This window comes from Triturus cristatus, chromosome 3_2 (genome assembly GCF_964204655.1).
Source record: "Triturus cristatus chromosome 3_2, aTriCri1.1, whole genome shotgun sequence".
Classification (NCBI taxonomy): domain Eukaryota; kingdom Metazoa; phylum Chordata; class Amphibia; order Caudata; family Salamandridae; genus Triturus; species Triturus cristatus.
The window spans coordinates 975,541,389-975,560,654 of NC_140584.1; the positions used below are offsets into that span (position 1 = coordinate 975,541,389).

Consider the following 19,266-nt stretch of genomic DNA (forward strand, 5'->3'; position numbering starts at 1 on the left):
CAAACCCTAAATTTCTCCCAAAAGTGATTTCCCCTTTCCACCTTAACCAATCAGTAGAGCTACCAGTCTTTTTCCCAAACCCAGACTCCGTAGCTGAAAGGGCACTACACACCTTAGATGTCAAAAGAGCCTTGCTTTATTACATCGACAGGACGAAACCTTTTCGAAAGACAAAACAACTCTTTGTTGCTTTCGCACCACCACATAAAGGCAATCCCATCTCCAAATCCGGTATAGCCCGGTGGATAGTTAAATGCATCCAAATATGCTACCAAAAGGCTAAACGTACACTTACAGTTCCCCCTAGGGCGCACTCCACGCGTAAAATAGGGGCTTCTATGGCCTTCTTAGGTAACATTCCCTTAGAAGACATTTGCAAGGCAGACACGTGGTCTACCACGCATACCTTCACTAAACACTACTGTGTTGATGTGCAAGCCAAACAACAGGCCTCAGTGGGCCAGGCTGTCCTAAAAACTTTATTTCAAACTGCTGCAACAGATACAGGCGACCACCGCTAAGGGGAAGCACTGCTATACAATCTATCCTCAGTGTGTGATCTGCAGCTCATATGCCTCAAACGGAATATGCTACTTACCAGTATGCATCTGTTCTTGGCATGTAGAGCTGCAGAGTCACACACGCCCGCCCGCCTCCCCGGGACCTGTATCTGTTCCAGCATCTGTCTTACTTAGACATTACACATGGACATCCTTTCTTTCATTCCTATACACTCCATCTTTTCCCTTCATGGCGAAAAAACAATCTGACGATGGAGTGGATGCCCATGCGCACTGTTGTCCAGGGGAGGAGTCACCAACCTCGTGACCAAAGGCTTCTTCCGAAGACGACAACAACCTGCAATCATCCGAGCCCAACACCAGATGGCAATCTTATCCTCAGTGTGTGACTCTGCAGCTCTACATGCCAAGAACAGATGCATACTGGTAAGTAGCATATTCCTTCTGTACAGGCTAGGTAATGCACCATAACGAGCATCTGACCCTAGGTCACATGTGTTAGGGATCTAGAGATGTGGAAAACTCAAGCAGTCAGCAGCAGGTTGGATGCAGTACCTGACCTTTGGCCATGCGCAGCCGGAGTACGTTGATGGCAGGAGGATGGGAAGCACAATTTTATTGTGAATCACTATTTTTCAATACTTAAAAAAAATATATTGAATGAAATTCCTGTAAGTGTGTAAGTCATTCCGTTCTTTAGAGAGCGAATCATTTCAATGTTTACAATATTCTGTGAAAATTCCTTCTATTTTTATAGTCAAAAATATCAATTACAGGACTTCCAATCCAAGTACAGGGAGCATGGAAGCCGTTCAAGAAAACCAAGACTGCAATCAGCCAGTTTAATATGGTTTCTTGGGCTCCACTGCTCGAAGTGTGTTTTGTACACATTTGTAATATTTAGAAGTCTTTGCCATCCTGACTGAATATTTGTACTGTTCTGGCTTTTGTTGGCCTTGAACATTAGAAAAACATGAGTGAACTTTACCATTGTCTGAGGCCTAGTGTTGGCAGTAAATATTTGAAGGCGTACGCAGGCCCGTCATAAGGAGTGGCAGGCGAGGCAGTTTGCCACCGACTCCACATTTTTCATGGCCTTATGCTGCTGGTTGAAAATGAATTTATATATCACAAAAGAAGGCAATCCTTTGTGAGGTGTGTGTGTGTGTATATATATATATATATATATATATATATATATATATATATATTTTTTTTTTTTGTATATATATTGTAACATTTTAAACCTGAAAAACAACGGAATTTGCCAGTTCAGTGAGCTAACTATAACTTGTGCCCGGCCATTCACTGCTTATGACCTCACATTGTACATCACTCATGACATCATTGATGTCATCATCCAGTAAATGTGACAGTTATCTATATGCTCACCATACTCAAAGATATTCAGCGAGGTGCATGTAGACCTAGTTTTCTATAGCCTCCCTTCTGCTAATGGGCTTAAGCTTTCGCTACATGCTTGGTCTCTTAATGGGTCTTAGGTAGGTAAAGGTGATCCCTCCATGAAGAGTTGTACAAAGGATGAACCCCATATGCAGCAGGGACTTGTCGACCCATGTTTTGGTGATTGACCATGAGAGGTGGGCCATTCTCGAAAGGGTTGCTACAGGGCTACGGTTATACATAGTGCATACATAGTGCATGCTCGGCCTCCTAAGGGGGGTTGAGTGTCTGGAGGGAGTAGGAGGGAGTAGGCCCTTCACTAGAAGTTGTGCAAAGTAGTGAAGTCTGTTTTCTCTTACCAAGAGTTAAAGCTTTATTAATTGCATGTACAATAAATGCATTATGATTTTGATCATTAACCATGAACTTAGATAACTTGCCTACCCTGGTATTCAATTGTAGAAAAGAGAATCCAATGTGATATACTTTGCGAATGGATGGTGTTAGAAATTTAATTTTTGGATAGTTGAAGGGGGTGACGATCCTTCTCAAGCAACAGTCACAATGCCTGTTGAGGTGAACCACAAATGTTTCTACATTAACCTGTGCTTAACCCTTTGGTAGCTTGGAACAGAAGCAGGCTTAATTAGAAGCAATTCATTAAGTATTAAAGTACTGATCAGTAGAACCGGAGATATTCAAGTTTAGAGTTTTAGGAAAGTATAACGCCTTAAAGCACAAAGCACCACTCTCGGTCTTCTGATCGTGCTATACTCGGGCAAAGTCGCAAATTCAGGCCAGCCGCGATGGAGCATGGGCTGGATATGGGAGTAGGTTAGTCTTTCTGAAAAAGCTAAAGCACCACTCGCGGGCTTCTGATCGTGCTAGACTGGGGCAAAGTCGCAAATTCAGGCAAACTGCGATGGAGCATGGGCCGGATATGGGACTAGGTTAGTCCTGCTGAAAAAGCGATCTGCTCAAAACCTGGCATGAAGAGTCCATTTCACGGTAGAGGAGACCCCGAGAGCGTTGCAGATTGTCATCGATGTAGCACAAAGCGCATGGCTGACATTGCAGATGGTTATTGCTGTAGTGCGAAGATTCTGTCATGCATCAAAGACGGCTGTTGCTGGGGCTTTACGTTGGTGGTCACCGCGGACTGTCGTCACTGTAGCGCAAAGTGTAGATCTCACATTGCTGACAGTCGCTGTAGTGCAAAAAGTCAGGTTCACCGGAGCTTCAGAATTTCTCCCTTTCTTCACAGGAGGAGCTTTACTGATGTAAAAACAACAGTTGATGGACAGAATGCAGAACAATGTCATACATTCACCCCAGTACAGAGATCTGGCCCTAAATCCATCGTTTTTTTGCTCACCATGCCACCCCAGTTTAGACCTGGCCAAATGCAAATCAGTTTTGATCCTGTGCCTCATGTGAACAGTCCAGGCCGAACTGCCAAGCCAGGTCCTCCCTGGACCGGAAACAAGCATCCTAGGACCGGTTTCGGGGTTTCACCCCTTTTCAGCCAGGATAGCTTGATTCCAGTGGCATGGAGAGCACGTGACTCACGTCTGAGCATACCCGTCCCACTCGGGGTGACAAATGCAAAAACAACAGTTGATTGACAGAATGCAGAACAATGTCATACATTTACCCCAGTACAGAGATCTGGGTCTAAATCCATCGTTTTTTTGCTCACCATGCCACCCCAGTTTAGACCTGGCCATATGCAAATCAGTCTTGGCCATTGGGCACAGGGTCAGTGAAAAAATATCTTCCTGCAAGGGCACTACGCTTTGCCAAACGAAACCTGTTATGTGTAAGCTAACTGCGTAAAGCCAGAGCAGGAGGCAGATCTGTTTTCTTCTTAGGTCCTTGCCTCTGGAATGCCTGAGCAGAGGATCTCTGGTCTATCTCTTAGGAAAGCTTGTTTAAGGCCCATTTGAAGACTTTTGTGTTTCGGGAGGTATAATGCAGTCCACTTTCCACAGCTGGCACAGCGCCAGGATGCTTCTATTGACGCAGCAGTTGTACTTTTCAAATGCACTTTCATTCATTTACTCATTCATTTTTTTTTCTGAAACATACGTGCTTCCTGGGGTCGGCAGCCTTAGGATGGTGTAACTGTGCAGTGAATCAGTCAATGGGGTTAGTGCATACGACATAAATCCAAGTTTTACCTGTAGACCACAGGTTTAAAGCCCACCACAGGCACCGCAGCCGTGCCTTCTCCCAGGAATGATAACATAAGTTCCAAGAGTTGGGCAGTAAAAGTGATTTAAAAAGCTTCTGGAAGCAATCCTTTTTGTTGTGCCTGCTACATAAGTGTTTGTCGTTGTTATTGCCTTTCAGAACTGTCTGGTACGAGTTACAAGCCCGAGACTGGCCTTTCCAGAGCCAGGCCGCCGAGGCGCTCATCTGGCAGATCGGAAGTGGCGAGGGTGTGAAGCAAGTGCTGGCGACGATCAACCTGGGGAAAGAGGTTACAGTAAGTCCTCGCCTTTGCAATCCTCAGCAGAGTGGCCTGCCTGCTCCAGCAACCGGGGAAATTACCTCATGATGTGCAAAACCGATGTAGACCACGATGGACAGTCACGTCGGCGCGTTCCTTGCCTCCTACTCACTACCTACGATCCCCCGCTTTAAACTTGCCTAGTTATCATTATTGTGTTGCTTTGTGTCCGTCACATTTTTTATTTATTTAGGGCCAGGTTCTTGATATTTGTGTGTGCCTGCTTTAAGGGGCCAGGGAGCAGGTCGGCAGCTCGAACAATCACCAGCTATAGGCATTCGTGTTTGATGATGTCAGCTGGGGTTTGAGTTGAATAGTGACATCATTCGCCAGCTGGCCCATTTAAAATGTTGGTTTACAAAAATTCGGATCTGCAGACATTTACACCCGCTTTTGGAGCAGAGTACCACAGAAAATAAGCCACTACTGCAGACTTTCCACACCACTGGGTTTAGCACCTGGGGCTTACCAGGGGAGGGGGAGATGGACGGACATCGCACCTGCAGTCTGCATTTGCTTTGGGTATTCACAGTCATTTGCACTGCGTTTGCTACCTTTTTTTAAATTTGTAAAACTGGAACTGCACTGAAAAAGCTTCCAGGGAAAGGAATGCAGCTAAGGCGCGGAGGACGTCAGGTGGTGCTGGGGGTTGTTCTGGTGAAGCAGGCGCCCTGCTGCCCGTGGGCAGAGCGGCTGAGATTCAGGACGGCGGGGAGGCTCCTCTTGTAAGTGAGAGGGCTCCCTTCTGACTGTTTTCTGCACAGCAGTACTCTGAGCAAAATAAACAGACTTGGCTCTGCTCGCCATCTTTGAAGCAGACATCCAGGGTAGGACTGGCCTGGGCTAACGCCCAATCTAGCCGCTACTTTATACTGTTGTCCGCCGGCACGCTGCTGCCGCACTGCAAATAGCCACATTCCGCTTTCGGCAAATGAGGGCACCTTCACAGATGATCCGCTGGTGAGTGGTTCCCTTGATTAAGACCAGGTGTTGCTAAAGGTGAGTTCCACCCGCACCCTCTGTGCTGCAGCACCTCCTGCGCCAATGGGGTCTGGAGCCACATAAGGACCCAGTTGCAAGGCACATTCACTCATCCCTGAGTTTAAGGCCTAACTTTGCATGAGATGCAGTGGGCAGTACTCGCAGGGCACGCAGATAACTATGCAAAGCCCTGCAAGTGTGCAGAGCTGCACAAGGGCTCTTAAGCACAGGATTAAACTGGGAAATACTGAGTTGTAATAGCAGAAAAATACAATGATTCATTGCACAGCAACACTTCCCTTTTAGTAATGGAGATAAACGTCACAGCGAAAAGATTTCTAAGTGGACGGGAGCCACCTCCGTAATGGGCTCCTGGTGAGCTCTCAGCACACTGCTGCAGCCATTTATAGTGCATTATTGGACTCCCGCCTCGCTGTACCCCATTGGCCCTTCAGTGGTCTGCGTGCTTAAGATGGCTGAAGCTGCAGCTCCTCACCGCCAAAGCATCTTAGTGTCGCTGTACCATAGCTGTAGTTGTCGTAATGCCTCGTATTCAGTCATTCCTTCCAACAAACACCATGTTTCTTTGGAAGTATTTTGCTGTACTTTTAGTAAACAAAGGTGTGTGTGACTTTATACGTGATCTAGGGATAAACAGGACACATTTAGGATACTGTATCAATAGCGGATGTAGGTGTCCGAATATTGTTCTGCTTTTGTTGGTACGTTTCATGTCTTTACCTAGTTCTAGAATCTCTTTTCTTGGAACTTGTACTTGTTTCTTCCACCAAGACTTGCCAGGCTAGCAGTTGCTGAGTGTTGTTGATCCATAGCGCTTCGGACTCTTGGAACTCAGTATCACCTCATCCTATTGGCTGCTTGGTGCATCATTCCTCTGCCAGGACATTCTTCTAAGGACTATTGTACATCTGAAAAGTACACTGAGACCTCACTCAATACCTTATCTCCTATATGCAATTTGTACAGAAAGCAATCCTTTTTTGCTACTTTCTTCCTTGTATTGCCAAAACGAGTAAGGTTTTCTTTAATAATTAACAGTACTTGTGCATGCACACATTTGTGAATGCCTGTGTTTACATTTTGTTACCTTTAAAAAAAAAAAAAAGAAATGCCGTTAATTTCTGCTTAACCTGCTTTAGGGTGGCTCTGTAACTTTCTTGCTACAATAAACCTACAAAAAAGAGAAGGACAATAAATATCACGTGCAACACACGTAAAGCAATGAGAATGAGAGACTGACACTTGCAGCTTTAAAGTACAACAAGCATTGGCATAGCCAATAGGTCTCGCCTTTTGGACCTTATAAGTGTTTAGCCATGCATCACATTATCCTGGGCACTGTACCCCCAGGGATTGAAGAGCTATAGCAAAGCTGTACTGGTCACCTGTTTGCTTTTTATTGCTATATTTGGCTGTTAAACTGGTGCTAATGAGGTGCAACCAATGTCCATTCAGTGTTACCAAGTTTAAAAAGGACGAAATAATGAATACTATTAAAAGATGTGCCAAATTATGCTGCATAATTTGACTTTTCTTGCCACATAATTTACTCAACATTGCTACATATTTTGGCCCTCTCCTGCCACATAATTCCAGTGGCCCTACTCATACACGACTGCAAACCTGCTATTGACAGACCTATGCGTTTTTGCTTGTAGTGGAATTATGTGGCAGGACGTTCAGTAGAAAAGTATCATGGGAATAACAGATGCTGGGAGACACAGATAGTACGAGTGGCTAAACTAAAGAGCGAGAGCATCGAAGGAATTGGGATATTGATCTACCAAGTTTGGGCATTTGAGCAGTTAAGAGAACACCTGGAAGCGAGACTGGACGGAAAATAAAGGGGTTACTAGGCATGTGGCTATTGTGACATTTTGAACATTTGTGAGAGAGAGAACATAAGTGCGGGGAGATGGGTGATTTTGTGAGTGTTAGAGTGAAGAGAAAGAGATAACCATAAACACAAAATAAGGTTTGTAAAATGAGAATGGGAAAAGCATGTCATGGTGAGCTTGGAGGTCATGGCATTTGAATGTGGTGTGATGTTGCAGTGAGAGCCTAGTGAGGGTGACAAGGGGTCCCACATACCCTAATAAACTTAGAAATTACCTTTAGGTTGCGGAAAGTTATTCCTGTTATGGCTGCAACTGCACAAATAATTTGAAAGGGAGCACTCCAATAGTGCAAAGTAATTGTACCTATATTAGGAATAAAAATCCATGATGGTGGAGGAAGTGGGAGAGCATGTCTTGGTGCACTTAGACATGATTTGGGGAAGTCTGTTGCTGCCATGGCTGCACGTCCATAAATAAATCTTAATAGAGCGCATCAATGGTGCAAAGGTATTACCAATTTTAATTGTAAATGTGTTAGAGTGTGTAATGGTGCACTAACACGCGTAAAATAAATAAATCTATTATGTTTGGGCAACTAGGTTGATGTCAAACTTAACCTATAAATAAAAAACAATATGGACAGTGAGATGACAGAGCGTGCCATATTGCAATTACACACAGAGATGTATCACAAACAAAAAATATATTTTATTACAGTTGGCGAAATTTAAGAGCATTTTTTGTTGCACTAAGCCAGGCTCTGATCAAAAGTTAGCATTAACACAATAAAAAAAAATGCTCTATTTTATTATTCAAATAAGTGTCTCCTCTGTAGGCCTCGGCTGTCCAATCTTAATAGAAGATCATTTGTGGTAGACACATGTACCACCATTTTGCCCTTCCTTTCGCTATCCATCCTCCATGACTTAAGGAAGATCGTTTTAAATGTTAATTTTTGTTGTGGGTACGGCCTGTCACAGCCGTGTGGCACGGCCATGGCCTTGTCTTTGAATTTCTAAGCATCTTCACGCCCCAAAGTCATTTTTTAGGAGATGAGGCAGATGCTTCTAAAGCACCGAATAACCATTGTACATTAACACACAGCTATCCCGGCCGTTAGCCTTAAAATAGAGAAACAAAATATAAATAAATGAATTTTTGGCCTAACTATGAGTAGACGCATTGCCCATCAGTTGTCTTCTAAGTGCCCGTACCAGGGCAATCTTTTACTTGTGATCCAGTACAAAAAAAAAGAAGGCTAAATAAAAAGAGCACCTCAGCCCATGGCGCCAAGCTTCTTCCAAAGAACAAATACTAATCCTCCTCTCTCTAAACGTCAGAAGTAGAAAGGTCCCTTGGGTTAAAAATGGGGTGCAGACCAGCGGTGAGCATCTCTGAACAGTTCTCCTAACTTAGCCGGTCATTACATTTATTAAGGCAGCAATGACTGCTCCTTTATGGAACCTTTCATGTAGGGGAACTAACTATCTGCATTGTATAAAAATATTTTCCTGTGATGATCGTCACAGCTTTCACATGTAGCCTCATGCTGGGCCGGTGACTCCACTGAAGTAAGCTATGAATGGTATGAACCGGTACAGGTAAATGAAAAAAAATCACTGATTTCCATAAGATGAACTGTTTTACAGTTGTAGAAATTAAGGCTTGGAAATAAGAGACCAGGTCTGGAGGAGTTTTAAAAGGTTCTTTTAAAGTTCAATTTAAATTTAAAACATGGAAGCAAGTGTTAGATCACTGCTTGCCTCCTGTAACACGTCCTTACTGATGCCTACTTAGGGAATATGGCGCCTCCTTAAAACAGCTTGACCTCATTGGTGTTTCAAGGTGTGAGGTTGTACTTTCTTCGGTGTTGTGAGGGGTTGTATTGCATCAAGTGCCTTGGAGCAGGAAAGCACGGCAGTCAGGTTTGAATCTGCCCCCTCCGCTCTCACAAGCTTGTCCTTAGACAAACTTAAGGCTTGCTTGTTTTGTTAATTTGTTTACCGTATGTAACATTTTGCTTCTCTGTACATTTTTATTTTGCAGGAAATCCTGTCCGTGTGCTGGGCCTTTGATTTTGGAGAACGGCCGAGCTTCACGCTACTGATGGACATGCTTGAAAAACTGCCGAAACTTAACCGGCGGCTATCCCACCCGGGGCACTTCTGGAAATCTGCTGAGTGAGTAGCTACCCTCTCTATCCCTGCTGTAATGGTTAAACTGTAATCTACACCGTCAGTTGGGCTTATACCCATGAAAATCACTTGACAAACCCATTAACCAGAAGAGCTCTGTAGGGCTTATCCACGTTACCAATGAGAGAACTTTCAGGCCCAGGAAGCACACAGCTAGGAAGTAGCTAAGCATTGACAAAGCCAGCAGGACATGCAAATGCAAACTAATGCCATTGTCAATGTTTTAACAATGGCTGAAGGTTTTTAAAAAATGCTACGTTACAACCTGCGCTGGCCACAACATAGCTCATTTCTTTGTAAATTGCTGGCAGGGGGGCAGGCCAGGATGCATCTCAGAGTGGTGGAGTGCAATAGGAGGGTGTAGCTGCCCCCTGCCTCTTCTTCCCACCAGCAAAAAAAATAAAAAAAGCTCTGGATTTGGCCAGTGCACCAAAGTCCGCTATAACTCACCCATTGGTGAGTGAGACACTGTTCTTGAGCACTGGAGAATACCACCTCTTTTTAAGGACTTTGGATAGTGTATGTATCGCTTTTAACAACACCTAAATATACCCTGTATGATTCCAATGTGTTTAACCATTGTCATTAGTAAACAAATTGTCAACTTCACTTTTGTAGTAATAAGAAGCTCAATGGGTAGGAGATTCTTGGGAAACAATAGATGCCCACAATTAAGTGGCAGGGCCATGCCCTATGACACCAGGTTTGCTCCCTTCCAGAAGCCTGTGAAAAAATGGTAACATAGAGGTCCTGGCCTGAGTCTGTGTCCACCTCCATATTTGTACATAACATGGTAGCACAGTGTTCCCTGACCCCAGTCTCTGACAGCCTACCAGCTTGCGAATAAATGACAGCACTGTGTCCAATGAAGAAAAATCTCACAGCTACACCCAGACATGGGGACGCTTTGCATTGCTTGGTTAGAGACAGTTGAAACTGTAATGCTTGTGATATGTAGGTCTTGGTTTGTGTCACTGCTGCTGGTTGTAAGTGAATGGGGTTTGAAACTGTACGCATTATCACCTGCCCACTACCGAGATCATAGTTCAAGTATAATTGGCACTCTACGTTCTATGTAGAGAGTCGCTGTGAAGCAGGAACTCACCCTTGTCACAGATGCTGCAGAATGTCACCCGTCTAACCGGGGATATTAAAGTTGAAATTGAGCAATAATGTTTCAACTCATTCCACGAGCCAGCTGAGCGCTGGAGTAGCTGAGCAACATAGCTGAGAGGGTTACGGATCTGAAGAAGGGATGAGTGCAAAACTTAATTGTACAAATCCTGCAGGTGGGGTTGACTTCCATCGAACCCAAAGTTCAGCAGTTGTAACAACAGTTAGTACACTGCTTTGACTCCGAACATTTAAGCTCTATATTGACAACAGGCTCTTATTATATTTTGATATCTTGCATAACTTATAATGGACCAATCAGAGGAGACAAGCCCCACTCCGCTACCCTCACACTGATTTTTTTCTATACGAAATTGCCCCACCACCAGAGAACACACATTGAATCCAGTGTTCATCCTCAATGTATTTACACAGAATACTTTGCTTGACAGATGAAATTCCACATATGTATGTTTTTTTTGTAATCGTCAGCATCAGTGGTAGGGGTCAGTATGGACAGTTCAACTAGGATATGTCCACATTACTGTTAACTTCATCTCTTATCAAAAGGCAGGAAAATATTAAGTATTACTGTATACAACTTTATAGTGTGATAACGAGAATATAAATACTGTGGACCATATGACTGCCTCTCAGGTGGCTATGTCTACTATCACCACAAACCTTTCTCACGCAATAAGACACATGGAATAGAGCACTCCCCCTTGGTGGCTATTTTGTTTATACCAGACAGTTTTTAACAACAAACTAGAGTGGAATGTCTCAGATTTTGTTATTTCCCCATCAAAAGAATGTAATTCATTAAAGCACCAACCAGTGGTCAGCAATGGGCTGGCCCAAAACCTACTTCAAATATTGGTATCATCTACAAGACGTCTTCGATAACGGACAGCTAATAGCGCTCTGTAAGTGAGACCTAAAAAAGGTATTTAATGTAAAAGTTCACTCACTGTGATGATCTGCACACAGCATAAACCCTCACTTAGGGCACGATTACAAGTCTGGAGATCTGAGGACTGCCAGACTCATGGTGGTACGGCGGTGGCGGTCTAGCCTCCCAATGCACCATTACAAGTTGGGCGGTTGGACTGACGCCAGGGAATCACCGTTCCGTAGAGGTAGCTTGGCGGTCAGAGACCGCACAGTATGCTTGGTGGGACCGGCATAGTCCTGCCAAGCATGTTACGAGTTTCCTGTCCTCCAGGGTTTAAAACCTTGGAACAGAGTAAACCCCCCTGTGCCTCCTCCGCTTGTTCTTGCACACGGGAAGCATAACATGTGCCCCCCTGTGTGCATGCACAAAAGTTCCTGCACGGCATGGACTTTCGAGTCCATGCTGTGCAGGAACCTTGTGAGGCATTCCTATTGGGATGCCTTTTTTACAGGCACCACAGCCTTTAAAACAGGCCCCGCCCTGGTAAAGCCACGCCACCCGCCCGCCAGATTGCAAGTAACTTATATTCTGGCGGGCGGTGGTGAGTCTCGGGGGTGCGGTGGTGGAGTACCACCCGCCCCTGCAGCCCCAGAACTCATAACCGGGCCGTGAGTGTTTCTGTTCCAAAATCAAGATGCAGCTACAAGCTGTTAATATGCCCAAAAGAAGTGGGTGAGGAGGAAGGTTGAAGCATTGTTAAAAGTGAATTTGGCAAAGACTGCCCCTTTTCTCTTCCGGGAAAAAATGACTGAAAACTTATTTTTTTCAAAATGTAGGGTTACTTTGTGAATGCTCACTTCATTTAAAATGGGACATTAGCCCTTTTCTTAGGAAATCCCATGTTACCACACCTATCTCTATTCATACAACAGTGTGAAACTCATCCATACTTTCATATTTTCGCCAGTTATAGATGCGATTTAGGATTGCAAAGTCCAACAAATTTGATTCTGTTAATCAGGATTTTGGAATTCCAAACTCATATTCACATTTTAAATTTTTTTTAAGTTTAACTAACAACTGCAAATAATGGCTACACACTCATCTAAAAGTCCTTCTTTTTGCAGTAGCCTATAGTAAAATCTATACCTTACAACATTTATTTTTGAGTGTATACACGTTTTATGGTGAGCATTCAATCTGATCACTTGGAATAAAACGTGCCGTAGATGTAAAGTACAGTTCAAGTTCCAGTAATAAAGAAATCTCAATGTTTAACTTATAATGATATAGCAAAACGCAAATACATACTATAAACTTTTTGCTCATTACCTAACAACAAGTTACTTTAATCTGTATCTGATAAAAAAGGGTATTCTTCACATACATAGAAATTCTTTATATTCCTTGTGTATCAAATTAAAAGGTCAGTGGTAGAGTACATGTGGAGTTAGTCTGGTAACGGAAGTGGATGAAGGGAGTCCAGGTATATTAGAGGGCCATAAACACCTTCTTCAGGCGTCCACCTCGTCGGCTTCCCTCGTTGAGGCGGCGTCTCCTTCGGTGCGATCCTGGTCTGGCATTACCTCCCTCCGAGAGTGCATGCCGATTGAGCGGAGCGGAGTAGCAAGCAGCGAGAGGAGCGAGAGGGGAGCGGCTGGCGGCTGGTTTCCTGGCTGGTTTTCCCGAATTGCTGCAGATTTCTGCGGGTGCTTCGATCGATGCAGCTCTGCTCCCACCAAATTACCTGCCAACAACGAGATTCTGCCGATTCTACCGATGAAATAAAAACTGTGAGTGCGGGCTGAGTTGGGGTTGGAGCCGGAGCTGTGGCGATATTTCTTGCTCTGCGCTCACAGGGCAACTAGGTTGGAGGTGCGCCTGTTGCTGGGATCTGTACAACCTCCGAGTCACGCTTAATTCTCGCTGGAGTCACAACAATTACTTTCAAGGCTGGTAAAATTAGCAAAATAAAAAAAAAAAAAAAAAAAATATATAAAACATAAAAAAAATTAGCACTACTAGTACCATCAATTTGGATAATAGCCAACATAGTTAATACCCATTTTTGACAACAGCACGAAGCATATCTTATGACTGGCAGGACGAGCGCGCGCATGAACTGAGGAGCAGAGCAGTGGAGCAGGAGCCATTGCCTGAGCCAGAGTGGGGGTTAAACTGCTCTGTAACTCCCCCCAGACAAATACACCTACGCTGCCATTGATGTCATTTTCACCACAGCCATCGCCTTTATCATCATCGTCTTTACCCTCACCTTCACCTGCAGCAGAAGCAGAAGATCTTTGTGTAAAGACCTCTGGGTAACGGCAGAGAGCGATAAATACCCCTACGCTGCCACCGCTGCTATCTCCACCACCGGCATCGCTCTTACCATCATAGCCTTAATCCTACCCTTACCCTCACCTTCACTAGAAGCAAAAGACCTCCGTGCAACGGCAGGGAGCCAAGGAAACGGAGAGGTCGGAGGTTGGAGTTGGAGTTCAAATAGCTTTTGATACTCAGCTACGGATTTTTCAGAGTTATATTCTTTACTCTGACTGAGGTCTGGACTGTAGGCTCCAGTTCACAATAACAGAACGAAGAACGAGGCAACCGGCCGTTGGTCCACTGGTCAGTGGCAAAGGATGAGATCAGGCAAACAGAGATCTTTAGCCCCGCAAAAGAAAAGGAAACGGAGAGAAAACCTAGAGTTTGCGAGCCAAGAACCAATAAGGTCTCTAATTTCACTGCCAAGTACTCCTGGCGGTAACTCAGGCATGGCGGCCTTGGGCGATGAAGGATTAGATGCAGCTTTTTCAAAAAACTCACAACCGAAAATAACGTCTAAATTTGCCTTTTTGAAAGACGCTGGCTCAGCTGTTTTTTCAAGCAATATGAAACTAAAGGGGCTCCCAGCTCCGTTAAGCCCGATAGTGTCTATCATAAAGAGATCTACTGGAGGATGTAATAACGGTGGCGAAACTCTAACCCAAGGATCATGCACCAACACCCTAGCACTGCCCCCGTTAGAAGAGGGAGGCCTTATCCATCCCGAGTCGATAAATTTGGAGACACCTGTTGGACCTACCCAGGGAAAAGTCCTTTTTAAACCCACAGGTTTATTAGCAGTAGAATCAGCACAATCAGCTCAGTCAGAGCCTACGAAGAAGTATACCGATGAACTTGTCGGAAGCACAAAATGCTCCTCCTCAAGAACCAATTTACTAATTAAAACTCCTATTCACTCCAAGTCTTCTCTGGGTTGCAACTATCCTGAACTAACATCAGAATCTGTCCTAAGCCCTACATCAGGTGTTAGCTTGGAGGGGAGCAAACATACAAACATATTTACTCCAATATTACCAGCATTACAAGCATTATCTGCTTTGGAGATGGAAGGAAAAGCAGTTTCAGAAAACAGCTCTCCTCAAAATGTGAGTGGGCAAACCTTCTTGCATAGCAGCCAAGCTTTGGAGAGTGCTAGCGCGGTGGAGCGCAATCTCTCTCTTTTCAACACCAATGAATGGGACAACCTAATGTTTCCACATACAAGGGAATTCCCTATTTATTCTCAACCACCGCTACCCCCAAAAGAGGATCCAAAAGAAACTCCTGGGCTAGAGAAAGCATGGACAACAGCTTTGGAAATCTTGCAAAGATCAGCGGATGCAATGAACTTCCAAGCTGATAAAATGGATATTCAGATCAGCCTTCTGGATACACTTGCTACATATATAATCAAAATTGATGAGAGAATCCTGAACTTGAACAACTTGATTAAACGGGCACAGGAAGATGGGGAGTATCCACAAAAAGGCTGTGGCTGCTCACCAATAATAGAGAAATTAGGATCCCTTCCTGAAACGATGGGGAACTTACTGGCAGACTTAAAAGGATTTGCATACCTTAAGGTATCATCCCCGAGCTGCAAAAGACAAGACCTGACACAAGTAAATAATGATATGGAAACAAATAGCCAAGGAGGGAGCAGGGACGCGTTAAACCGTTCTCTCCCACCCAAGGTTACTTTAGCGATTGCGAGCCCAAAGAATAAACAACAACAACAACGTCTAGGGGAGGACAAAGTTTCTATAGCTTCCAATACTTCTCCCTCCTATCAACAACAGGCCACGATTGCGAGCCCAGAGAATAAACAACAACAACGTCTAGTGGAGGACAAAGTTTCTATAGTTTCTAACACATCTCCTTCCCATCAACAACAGGCCATGGCAGATCAATCTGGCAATGGGAAAAGACAAAGGAAAAGGAAGGGTCGAAACAAGATCAGCAGGGCGAGAAAGGGCCTGAGTCTTTATCCCTTGTTCAATAATTGTAGAAGGCCAGCAAGCACAGTCCTCGATAATCAACTGGGTATCGACGATCCCGGTGACAAAATAGAGGTTCAATTATTTACCTCAGGAAGAGATCAAAAAAACAAATCGGATTTATGGGATGGAGCTGAAAATAAGGAGCTAGCCACGATCGATGAGGTCAACACAGGCCCAATAGAGGGAAACAAGCAAAAGGACTTAACCATCTTGAAAGGCACGCTCTCTCTAAACTCAAAGGAAAAAAAAAGGACAATAGCCTCAAGTCCTAGTGTCCCTCAGGACTTACCCTGTTCAAAGTCTTCGGATAGCCAGGCTCCTCAATTCACTTCAAGTAAAGGCCGTACAGGCCCTTACCAGTCGGAGGGGCCATGCAAGAATGAAGAGCTGACAAAAACCAGGGGAAAAAACTCAAGTAGCCCCAGCGTACAAACCAGTCTATTTCCTCTGCCGGCCCAGAACGCAAAATTGGGCTGCCCACTACAAAAAACAATAGGAGATGCCCTGCATTACGCGGCTGTTGGTCAGGGGAGACTAGTAGAAAGTCAAGCAGGTTCGGCTTACAGTGACAACACAGCCACGCTCCTTTATCCGGAGTACAAATCAAAAGGTAGCTGGGACATACTAAATCGAGGGAATATAATTCGACTGCTGAAAGGCTTGGATCCATCAAATCCAATTACTTCGCAGGACATAATCTCTATAGAATTTATCGCTCCTAGCACGGGACAATCGAACGAAAGTACAAAGGTCATTTGGAGAACGCAAGAGTTAGCGGACAAAATCCTGCAACAAGCGGATGCCTTTAATTCATGGGGTATTCTCATTCAACCTGGTAGAGATCCAGGCTACCCACATCCTTTGTGGGAGCAACACGGCCTTGGAATCCCAAATATAGGAAAAAGTGCGGTATATTCCGTCCTGAGGGGCGCCCGAAACCAAACTCCTCCTCCTGATGCAAACAACGCAAAAAACCAAGGAGAAGAGATCAAACTCAAAGGGGATGTAAGCAATGCAGATTCATGGTCCTGGCTTGCGGGTGCTCTGAACTCCACCAGGCTACTACGCTGACAAGACCATCGCCAGCGGGGATATGACACCAGCCCGTTAAGGATCTGCTCGTGGAATATAAACGGGCTAGCAAGGAAAATGGAGGACTCAGCTATAATTGCTTACTTACAAACGTTTGATATCATACTCCTACAGGAAACATGGCTACCGGATCCACAGGAAATCGAAGGTTACAAAAGCCACCATATCCCAGCCCAGAAAACGAAATCTACTGGAAGAGGCAGCGGTGGCTTAGCAATATTCATATCAATCAAGAATGCTATTATATCATGGGACCTGGCAAATGATTCTCTTTCTCTGCAGATGGTTGGAATTACATTTAGAACAAACAAAGGGCAGCCTAGGGCATTAACTTTAATAAATGTCTATGTTAGACCAAACTCGGCGGCTAGACAAGCCTTTTCAGATGAACTAATTGAGACCTTAGTGAGAATGAAGTCAAGCCTGGAGAACACGGATTTCATCCTATCAGGCGACTTTAACATGTGGCTTATGTCAGATTCACATGCCAGTGAGGTAACCCTTGCTCAAGAAAATGGGTGGTCCATCCCAGCACAAGTCCCTCCCACATGGCAAAAAAAAGATCTAAAGGGTCGTTCCTTACAAATTAACTTGGAAAATCTTGGGCTAAGGGCTCTAAATGGGCGATTCTATCCCGACAAACCTCCAAGCCCTTCATACTTATCAAAAACCGGGGCATCTTTGATTGATTATACCTTTGTTAACCTCGGTCTTTTACAACACATTTCAATTTTTGGATTTGGTAACATCGTGGGGAGCGATCATAGACCCCAAGAAATTCTGATTAACATCAGCTCACAACAGCATGAAGAAGTAAGGGCACAAATTCACGAGAGCCACACAGTGAATTTAAAACGTATAAAGTGCACGGCTCTAAACTTACAGGAGGTCTCCACCGCAGCCAAACAAGCCTACGAACAAGGATGTAGGGACCCAAAGGATATAATAGCATACTGGACGACGTTTGTAACAGCACTGACAGCCAAGTTTGCTAAACAAACCAGGCAAAGAAAACCACATGATAAGGAAAATTTAACATTTTCAAGCACAGTACTCCGACCAGCAAAGAAAACTGTGAATCAACTATGGAGGAAACTTAAAAAAAGGCCATCGGACTCAGAAACATTAATAAAGCTGAGAACAGCACGCAACCATCTCAAGAAAATCAAAAGAGAACTTCAAAGGGAAAACTGGAATTCGTTCTGGGCCAAATTATACCAAGATATCAAAGCGAACAACTCGGCCAGGTTCTGGCGTACCATTAATGGCATTGGCGGGAAAACCACAAAAGTGGCAGCTTCAAACATCTTGGAGTCGGAGTGGAGCTCTTTTCTGCATTGCCATTTTTGTGCCCATTCAGTAGTACCCAATGAACAGGGACAAGAAAATATGGTGGACGCAATAAGAAATGAAGTTCACTCGTCCATTGGGCTGGCCAATAACAACATCACAGTCCCTCCTCTTACCGATCCAGATCCCGCTCATCCAACAAACAGGACAACACCAAGACTCTCCCATTTAATCAGCACTGAAATACTAACAATTCAGGAGGAGGACATAGTAAAACTGATCAAAAAGGGCAGGCAAGACGGTGCCCCCGGCCCAGGAGGCATTCCCCCGGCTTTGTATAAAGAGGATCCAGCTTTTTGGGCATCAAAGCTAGCTCCTTTGTTCTCTTGTATTTTACAAAAGAACATTATTCCACCCCTTTGGCATGGCTCGATTCTGGTGCCAATCTTTAAAGGAGGAAACAAGCAAGCCCCTGCGAACTACAGACTGGTCGCACTCATTGACAATGAAGCAAAGTATTTCGCTGGGATACTGTTGAATTCACTACGGGTTTGGGCGGAGGAAAATCAAGTAATTCCGCCAAACCAAACAGGCTTTATGAAAGATACAGGGACAGCAGTCAACCTCTTGTCACTGTCCTGTTTGATAGATCAGGCAGAATCTAGCAAAGGATCTCTTTATATGGGATTTATCGATTATAAAGCCGCATTCGACAATGTCAACAGGGCAAAGCTCTGGCAGAAACTCAACAGTCTGGGCATACCAAATGATCTATTAAGAGCCATACAGATGCTGCACCATGACACCTGGGTCAGGATCAAAATTGGGGACGGATCAAGACTGTCTCGTCAAATAACAACATCTAGAGGCCTAAAACAAGGATGCGTCTTGGCCCCCACCCTTTTTAATCTTTTTCTATCAGACCTTCCTGAGGCACTAAATAAAATAAACTCCCATGCTCCTAAACTTGCCAGCTTTCGCTTGTCAAGCCTCTTATATGCAGACGATTTGGTCCTTTTAAGCAACACAAAAGTAGGTCTGCAAAGATTAATGGATGCAGCTGCTGAGTATTCAAT

General features: G+C 44.3%; 1 protein-coding gene across 1 annotated transcript in view; it reads left to right on the forward strand.

Moving 5' to 3' along the window:
- KSR1 (kinase suppressor of ras 1) overlaps window positions 1-19,266 on the forward strand; it is a 510,276-nt gene that overhangs the window by 466,085 nt on the left and 24,925 nt on the right. Inside the window, exons 19-20 of the mRNA XM_085649554.1 lie at window positions 4,278-4,413; window positions 9,324-9,457. Coding sequence (XP_085505680.1) covers window positions 4,278-4,413; window positions 9,324-9,457 — 270 coding nt within the window. The remainder of the gene's footprint in view (window positions 1-4,277; window positions 4,414-9,323; window positions 9,458-19,266) is intronic.